The 10,211-nt window shown below is 38.0% G+C and overlaps 1 protein-coding gene across 1 annotated transcript; it reads right to left on the bottom strand.

Annotated features, from left to right (window-relative positions):
- Nucleotides 1-5,168: 5,168 nt before the first annotated feature.
- Nucleotides 5,169-7,532, bottom strand: hrh1 (histamine receptor H1). Its single transcript, XM_029431822.1, has one exon. It carries the CDS (start codon nt 7,528-7,530, stop codon nt 5,893-5,895), a length of 1,638 nt encoding a protein of 545 aa, XP_029287682.1. The 5' UTR covers nt 7,531-7,532; the 3' UTR covers nt 5,169-5,892.
- Nucleotides 7,533-10,211: the final 2,679 nt, after the last annotated feature.

Here is a 10,211-nt window from a genome sequence, read left to right as displayed (position 1 = left end):
ACCACTTTTACCATATTCAATTGTTTTTGTTGATTTACTAGGCAAATAGTCCATATTTCAGATTTCCATTTACCTTTCTATATGTTTTATTACCGTTTGTGTTGGTTTTGGCAAATCTGCTACTGCTATGTTTGTACAACTAACAGTGCTTAGCTTCCTTTCCAACCTACAGTTAAGTATCTAATAGGTTTATCAACTGTCACTGTGCTGGTAATGTTTTTACTGGTCTCATGGTTACAACCAGCATAAGGCTGAAAAGACAGAATTGTGCCACAGTTTGTGCGGATAGCCTACACTCAATTCAAATGTGAGTGTCTAAAAATGGAAAGTGTTGTGATTTGTGATTTTGGACTATAACAATGAAGTTACTTTTTGGCAATGTAGATTTAAGGTGCCTTCACATGATAAGAGATTAAGCGAGGTAGGGCGCGGAGAGTGGTGCAAACGGCAGAGCATGTCATGGCAGTTTAAGGAATATAAAGGTGTGTGTAGCCAAGGCTGGATTACCAATTTATATTTATTTATTGCATTATAACATAATTATATTGTCCTATTTGGAAGGTGTCGAAATTTAGTTCCAGTAAACCTTAATTCTTTTTTATATTGCACTCACATGTTTCATATTCCTAAATTAGGTTGGGAAATTAACACAAACTAATTGTCATAAACAAAACCTAAGGCCGGTTAGGAAAAGGTTTTTGCATCTCAGAGCGAAAAATATAACAAAGAATGAAGCTGCCACTTATAGTGTGAACTAGATGGGAAGTTGGCTGCAGCAGGGGCTCCCCAGGCCTCCAGACAGGCTAATCCAGCCATTTATGTGGCATACCATTCATGTACATAATAAAATATTCAAAAAAACCAGCACAGGCTTTTTTAGTATTGCTTCCCTTTGAATGGTATCCTATGTAGGTGACTATCATCCCTCAAATGAGAGATATGCTCTGGTAGTCATAACAAGGTGCATTATTAAAAGCAAAAGTGATCATCACAGTGCAATAGACCAAGACCTTTGCTCTCTGTTGCCAGTAATAAAACTCTGAGCAAATGGAATAGCGGCTAGAATTCATTGTTCATTCATTCAAAAAGTGCAACTAAATCTAAAAAATTAAATGTGGGCTCTTAAACATCAGATCTTTATCAACGAAAGCTGGATTGGTAAATGATTTAATATCAGATAATAAGATTTATTTATTTTGTCTCACTGAAACCTGGCTGAGACATGAAGAATATGTCAGTCTAAGTGAATCCACTCCACCTGGTCATATTAATACTCACATTCCTCGAGGTACTGGCCGAGGAGGTGGAGTTGCGGCCATATTTGACTCAAACCTCTTGATCAATCCTAAACCTAAACTAGACTATAACTCTTTTGAAAGCCTTGTTCTTACGCTCTCAAACCCAACATGGAAAACAATAAAGCCAGTTTTATTTGTTACTGTGTACCGCCCTCCTGGTCCGTATTCTGAATTTCTATCTGAATTCTAAGAATTTTTATCAAGTGTAGTCCTTAAAACAGATAAAGTAATTATTGTAGGTGACTTTAATATTCATGTGGATGTTGATAGTGACAGCCTTAATAATGCATTTATCTCAATATTAGATTCAATTGGGTTCAGTCAGAATGTACATGAACCAACTCACTGTCTAAACCACACTCTGGACCTTGTTCTGGGATATGGTGTTGAAATTGAAAGTTTATCAGTGTGTCCACATAATCCTCTTTTATCAGACAATTTTTTTATAACCTTTGAAGTCCTGTTACTGGACTACAAGCCAGTAGGCAAAATATCCTACGCTCGATGTCTATCTGATAGTGCTGTGACTAAAGTTAAGGAAGTGATTCCATCAGCACTTAATTCAATACCAGGACTCAATATCAATATAACAGAGGACTTCAATGCTAACTTTAGTCCCTCCCAAATTAATCATCTTGTTGATAGTGCTGCAGCCTCACTGTGAATAACACTTGACTCAACACCTCGTTATTAAATATGATCAACCTGTCTCTATTATCTGGCTACGTACCACAATCCTTTAAAGAAGCTGTAATAAAATCACTTCTTAAAAAGCCTAGTGTTGATCCAGAGGTTTTAGCCTATAGAACTATAGGCCGATATCTAACCTTCCCTTTCTCGCTAAGATCCTTGAGAAAGCAGTTGCAAAACAGTTATGTGATTTTTTATATACTAATAGTTTATTTGAGGTTTTTCAATCTGGATTTAGAGTTCATCATAGCACAGAGACGGCACTGGTGAAAGTTACCAATGACCTTCTATTGGCATCAGACAAAGGTCTCTGTTGTCTTGTTAGACCTCAGTGCTGCTTTCGACACTGTTGATCATGACATTCTACTACAGAGACTGGAACATTGTGTTGGCATAAAAGGAACCGCACTAAGCTGGTTCAAGTCCTATTTATCTGAGCGATCTCAATTTGTATGTGTTAACGATAAATCCTCCATGACAGCCAAAGTCAGTCTTGGAGTTCCGCAGGGTTCTGTACTTGGACCGATTCTATTCACCTTATATATGCTTCCTTTGGGCAATATTATAAGGAACCACTCTATAAACTTTCATTGCTATGCGGATGTTACCCAATTATATCTATCAATTAAACCAGACGAAACCAATCAATTGGCTAAACTTCAAGCATGCCTTAAGGACATAAAAACTTGGATGTCTAGCAACTTTTTGATGTTAAACACAGACAAAACTGAAGTTATTATACTTGGCCCTAAACGCCTCCGAAACGCATTTTCTAATGACATAGAAGCTCTGGATGGCATTAATTTGGCCTCCAGCACCACTGTAAGGAATCTTGGCGTTATCTTTGATCAGGATCTGTCTTTTAACTCCCACATAAAACAAATCTCAAGGACTGCCTTCTTTCATCTACGTAACATTGCAAAAATAAGACACATCCTGTCTCAAAATGATGCAGAAAAACTAATCCATGCATTTGTTACTTCAAGGCTGGATTACTGCAACTCATTGTTATCAGGTTGTCCCAAAAAGTCGCTTAAGACTCTTCAGTTGATCCAAAATGCAGCGGCACGTGTATTGACAAGAACAAGGAAACGGGATCATATTACTCCTGTATTAGCTGCTCTGCACTGGCTCCCGGTAAAATACAGAATAGAATTCAAAATCCTTCTCCTGACTTACAAAGCAATTAATGGTCAGGCTCCAGCATATCTTAAAGATCTCATAGTACCTTATAAACCAACTAGAGCATTACACTCCTAGACTGCAGGGTTACTTGTAGGTTCCTAGAGTCTCTAAGAGTACAATGGGAGTCCAGAGCCTTCAGCTATCAAGCTCCTCTCCAGTGGAACCAGCTTCCAGTTTGTGTTCGGGAGGCAGACACCCTCTCCACATTTAAGAGTAGGCTAAAGACTTTCCTTTTTGATAAAGCTTATAGTTAGGGCTGGCTCAGGTTTGCCCTGGATCAGCCCCTAGTTATGCTTGGACTGCCAGGGGACACCTCCCTGCTCTCTTCCTTCTCTTCCTCTCTCCTCCCCTCCCTCTCTTCTTCTCCCTCTCTATCTGTATGCATTTATGTAAATGTATGTTACTAACACATCATCCGGAGCATCATCCCCGGAGTGTCTGTCTCTCATGTGGCAGGTTGCCACTGATAAAGTTTACGTCAGGATCATGAATCGTGACAGCGCCTGCTGCCCTGGTCCTGCTGGACACCGGGAAGCCTTTTTGACATTTTCCTGGATTCATCCAAACTTTCTCTTTTTCAACACAACATCATTTCTGTCAAATGTTGTATTTGTACTATGTTGTTTATCCTGTACACACGACATCTATTGCACGTCTGTCCGTCCTGGGAGAGGGATCCCTCCTCAGTTGCTCTCCCTGAGGTTTCTTCCATTTTTCCCCCTTTAATTATGGGGTTTCTTTCAGGAAGTTTTTCCTTGTGTGATGCGAGGGACTAAGGACAGAGGGTGTCGTATCCTGTACAGTCTGTAAAGCACACTGAGACAAATGTATAATTTGTGATATCAGGCTCTATAAATAAATTTGATTAGATTTGATTTGATTGTGACGAAGTCTGCAATTAAAAAACCACTCATGTAGAAATATCCATATTATTTAAATGAATATCCAAACATCCGGCAGCACGCGAGGAGAGCACTGTGGGACAGAATATGCAGTAAAGATACCTTAGTAGAAGATGAGAGATGTTTTATTTTAATCCACTAGCAGAAATTGACAACTTTGGTCTGTGAAAAAATTCCAAAACAACATCTGAAACATCGTCAACCTGACACTGGCTCTCTCTTGTTGACAGGGATGTACTAAAGAGATGACACATTGCAATCGCACTTCTTCCAGCTCAGTTCTAACCCCCTCTGATTTGTTTGATTTGCTTAAGCAGTGACTCACAACCCGTCTGTGTTCGCTGGAAACATTATGTGTCTCTGGATCTAGATTTTGTTGGACAGTGGCAGTTTAACTTATTACAGCCGATAATATTATTATTATAATATTCGATTCACATATTAAACACAGTGTCCCTCTGGTGTGAGAAACCTTTGTTGAAGATCTGAACACATCAATTTGACATTATGGGAGTGGTAACATGTGTATGTAGCACCATTTAACTCGTTTTTCACAACAGGATTGCAGGCATTGCCTTTTCTAATTGCAGACATAATTGTGCTGTAAAGCTTCAATCAATACAAATGCATTACATGAGGCTGAAATCTATGGTTGCTTTTCCACAGCTCTGTGGAATAATATTTAGCGCTTTTTGGCTAATAACATGAAACGAGGTGCTAAATGACATCATAAAATAGATGCATGTAAAATTAGCAATCAGTTTAAAAGGGCAGATTTGACACAATCTCTCTGTAGTTTCACACAAGGTAATAAGTGTTATTCACACATAGAGCCAATGTTTAGCAGGTGTCTGAGTATACAGTATATATATACATATATATATATGTGTGTGTATATGTATATACAGTATATATATACTGTATATATATATATATATATATATATATATGAGTTAACATTATGTATATATATTGGTATACTCACCTATATTACTTAATAATAGTACACAGAGTTGACAAAGCACAATTTATATTATTATTATTATTATTAATAATAATAATAATAATACAGATTAATATTAAGGTGGTGATTTTGATGTGTTAAAACACAAATATATCGTTCAAAGCTTTATTAAAAACTCTAAATAAAAGGGTGAAATAAAGGACCAACTGAACAGATCCCAAAGCAGCCTCTCTGGGGTAACAGCTCAACAAACACTTGGCAGGATTTGTGTTTTCTCTGGACTGACATTAGAAGGACTAATGTCCCATATCCTGTTTTCATTTATGAAACAACAATGTGACAAATGCTCACAAATGCATGTTTGTAAAATGTAAAATATATAATGTATCATGTTATATCTCTGGTTCTGTACATTGATAGTGCAAAACAATTAAATAAAAGATTTCTTGAAAAATACATTTTTGTACATAGTTTTCCTCCGTTCTGCACCAGAGAGCCAATACACTAGATTCATGATCCTGTTTACCGAGGGCGACAGATCAAATTCTTTAGAGTTTAAAGGTCTCTGGTCTTGGACACACTTTCTTATCATTATCATAACATAGACACAATAAATAACATTCATGTCAGACATTATCCCCAACGGTTGCCATGAGTCTGAATCGGAGGGCAGTAGGTTCGAAAAATAAGATTTCGAACAAACTGAAATAACTGAAACTCAAAAACATTTACAATTTCATCGGCACTTAAAAAGCTCACAAATGTATAAGACATTTAATTGATAACAGATGTCCCCTCTCTATCTGTGAATATCAGCAGCATTTCTCACCCATGATTTGCCTGTCACTATCTGTCAAAAACGAATCTTGAGAATATTTTTAAAGACTCGTTTGAAGTTCCCGTTGCACAGCGGGTATATGAAAGGGTTGAGAGTGGAGTTGATGTAACCTAGCCATATTGTGAACATGTGAAGGTCATGGTGCACACACTCTCTGCAGAATGCCATTACCATGAAAGCTATGAAGTAGGGTATCCAACACAACAAGAAAGCAGCGATTATAAACCCCAACTGCTTGGCTGCCTTGTGCTCCTTGTGGATCCTCAGGCTTTGGATACGTTGACGTGATTGATCAATAAACCGTTGCCACGTCTGTCTCAGAGTCGTGGCATTTGCCGGGTCTAATTTGTCAACCTCGACCCCTTCCTCGGTCCAGGGCAGAGCGGGACTTGGGTCGTAGTTGTCGTAGAGCGTGGAGGTGTATCTCTGCATGTCTGAAACCTGACTGATATCACAGACTCCACTCACTGACTTTGGCACTGTGACATGACATTCATTTAAAGACGCTTGGAGTTTGTTCTCATTATTCCCCTCTGTGCAAATAACGTCATGTGGCACCGAAGGTCGACTCAGGGGAATCTCAATATCTAACTGCTTCCCCTCAGGGGACAACGAGCAGCCTTTGACCTTTTTTCCCATTCCGAGCCGTTTTGTTGTCATGGCAAGCAATGACGTCTGCTGGCACTTTACACCAATTTTTCTGTGAGATCTGAAAGAAGAGGTTTTAGTTTTATTGGGATCTTCCAGGGAATATGGCTGATCTAGAGTGTTCTGGTCCAACAAGCGTTGTTTTTTAGAGAGTTTCATTGGAACATTACATTTACTCTTAGGCGATCCAGGGTCAATTTTCACAGGCGTTTGGGCATTTTGTCCATTCTCATTTTCCCCAAACGAGTCGGTTGGATGAATGATTCTCTCTCTGTCCCTGAGATGTTGCCGTACTGCCAAGTAGATGTGCGTGTAAAACCACAGCATCAAAATTGAGGGTACATAGAAGTTAAAGACGGCAGTAACAACCTTAAACCACGTGACAAAGCGGAAATCCGTGTCACACTTGTTCTCCTCTTCGGGTTTAAGGTCTACATGAGTGAAAGACCTCCATCCTAAAATTGGAATAATCCACATCATCGACAGCAGCCAGGCTCCAGAAATCATCATGGTGGCTTTGCCCCGCGTTCGATATTTCAGGTACTTAAGCGGCTGTCTGACAGAGCGGTACCGATCCAAACACAGGATGAACAAGCTGAAAATTGAGGCTGTGCTAGCCACGTAGTCCATAATAAGCCAAAATTGGCAGACAGCCCGTCCAAGCTTCCATTCATCCTCCAACAAATACACCAGGTTTAGAGGCATAACTGTGGTCCCCACGATCAGATCTGCCACAGACAGGCTGACAATGTAGAGGTTCCCGACGGTGTGGAGGCTCTTCTCTCTCTTCACGGCGTAGAGGACGAGCAGGTTCATCATGATCGTGAGGAGAGAAAGAAATCCCAACGAGACCCCCAGCAGGGCGTTGTGGAGGGTCAGGGTGTGATTGCTCTTCAGTGAGTCAGCATCGATGAGGCCACTCCAGCTGCTGTTACTGTTATTGACATAGCTATTGGTGTTGAGGTGGAGAGGGTCTGTGGAAGGTGACAGACCAGGTTCCATCATAGTAGGTGAGATGGTCACCTCTAGATCCAGTCATATCATGGAAAATTGTAGGACAGTGTGCATTAATCTGTCGGCCAAAACATGTTTGGAACAGTAGGTTTAAATGAGGTGAGGAAGGTGTATTGACCCAGCTAGAAACACTTCCAGCATAACGACCAGTGCACCTTTATGGTAAAAAAAAAAAATGCAATACTTTAAGTACTAATCGGTGCGGTCTTGATCTGTAGTTCGTTCCAAACTGACCAAAACCTGGAAAACATAAAGAAAACGACATTAAAATCGGTCACATAAGTTTTTTCCTCTAAATTAAAGCCACTCTTCCCTCAGAAAGGAGTTCTGTCTCACCTCAAACCTCAGTTTATGTACATGGAAACTGGAAATGGACTCCTCGGTGAAGTAGGAGACATCTTGTGTCGAGCGGTTTAAAGTTTTGAAATGAAGAATGTCTGCGTATTAATAGACTCTCGATATTTCAGTGAGAAAGACAGAGTGGATGTAATTGTAATTGTGGAAGAAGGATTCAAAATCAAAATCCTACCTGAGTAAAGGTAGGCCTACATACAGTAATTATTATCAGCAAAGGTACGTTAATTATCAAAAGTAAAAGTACTCATTATGCAAAAAAAATTCCCCTGTGACGGATATATTATTACATATAACATTATTAAATACTGATGTATAAATATTTACTTAAACTAGCTGGTTAAGGTAAGTATTAGTTAGCTACAGTTAGGTAGATTAGTCCAGTCGTTTTTGTAAGGGGGTCACGCCCAAAGAAACTAATTATTTAAGTTGCAGTCAGACTACATATATATTGTATATATATATATATATATATATATATATATATATATATATATATATATATATATATATATGTATATATATATATATATATATATATATATATATATATATATATATATATATATATATAATATATATGTATATGTATATATATATATATGTATATATATATGTATATATATATATATATATATATATATATATATATATATATATAATATATATATATATATATATATATAGACCAGATGCAGTCAGACACAAGTGCCTATATAAAGAAACTTAATAATGTACAGAGACTCTCTGGGTAATGGGCACTTTATAAAAAAAAAAAAACTGAAGTTGAAATACAGCTCGACACTTCCTGTAAAGCTTTTCCTTCTGTTGGTTTTGATATGCAGTACTGGCCAGAATCTCTCTTGCTCTTGAGGGGAGAGTGGCGAAGCCCATCAACGACACAGCAGTAGACAAATGGTGTGATTGGAGGAAAGGAGGAAATAAACTACTGCTTGTGTTGCATGATGGAATGACACTACACCATGTTTAGTAACATGTTTGAATCCGTAAAAGACGTCATATTAGAACATATCAATATGCTGCTCATACCTGATCACTTATGTCGACCAGTAATGTTTGAGGTATTGATTTTTGAAAGAGTCGACTGAAATAAGCCTGTTGCCATGGAGGCAGGTGTTTCTGTAAATTAATTGTGCAGACTTCTCTCTGTGTTTAATCTGTGAATTGAAATACATCATGTGGCCTTTTTAGAACACTCTGATTCAAACCTAAATTTAAAACATTACGTAAATTCTTTTTTTTATCCAACAAAAGATAATTATCATGTGTGTTATTTTGCCAATTTGACCATCACATCCCACTCATGTTGAATCATTCCTCACAACAACATCATTTTTTTTTTCATTTATTAATTAATAAAAGAATATGGACATGGTTTGGCATGTCATCAATGAGAAAACATCCTGATGTGTAAATATAATCTAAATCTCAATGATTCAAGACCGAGAGAATGAGGAAGGAAACACGTGTTGCTTAATGACCAAAACAGAAACATTTCATTCCCAATAATCTATTTTATTCCCTTTTTATCCAGCGGATATGACTATGTTTTTTTGTCTGTATATCTGTGCCCGCTTACTCACAAATGACACACACTCAGGAGGAGGAGTGTTAAGTGCTTAGTCTAGAAAAAACACGTTTTTCAGCAGAGCATCTTCACTCTAACTGTCATCATGGTGTTCATATTAAAACGGGGAAGAACGAAAGATGTATTTGCTCTCATTTGTACATCTGTGCTTCATATTTGAGCCTCACATAAGAAACTTTAATTGTAGCTGCACAAGTTAGATGATTTATCATTAGCCTCCGTAAATCCCTTTGACTTTGAATGTGGATCTGAGCTGAAATGTGTGATTGTAAACATTTTCTCTCTCTCGCATATTCTCTGTGTTTATACAATAACTGCCTCCTCATTACAAATATTTAGGAAATATATTACTCACCGAATACTGTTGCGTGTTTTCTGCATTAGAGCAACACACTTCTCCTTATAGCACCAGAAAAGGACAGGATATTCATCCAGCACTAATTGTTCAATATGATTATCTGTAATGACCACTGCCTGTCTGATTTCATTACAAAAGAGCGGGAACACAGATTAATCTCTTGCCCTGTTGAGACCTGATGGAGCCTTTATATCAAAATTAATAATGGCTCTCGTGCGGAATGCTACGGTGCGCATTGAACCACCTGTAGAGCCGCTGCTGCACGAAAACTTTTAGGCTTTCAGCATAATTGAAAGAAAACGTGAATATTATTGTAATAGTCGGATAATGAATTAAAACAAAGTTTGTCAG

Source organism: Cottoperca gobio, chromosome 5, assembly GCF_900634415.1.
Source record: "Cottoperca gobio chromosome 5, fCotGob3.1, whole genome shotgun sequence".
Taxonomy (NCBI): domain Eukaryota; kingdom Metazoa; phylum Chordata; class Actinopteri; order Perciformes; family Bovichtidae; genus Cottoperca; species Cottoperca gobio.
Note: the sequence above shows the minus strand (reverse complement) of the source record. Positions and strands in the feature narration are given on the sequence as shown.

Coding starts and splice junctions, on each gene's coding strand:
- hrh1 (XM_029431822.1), bottom strand. CDS start 7,530: ATGATGGAACCTGGTCTGTCACCTTCCACAGACCCTCTCCACCTCAAC.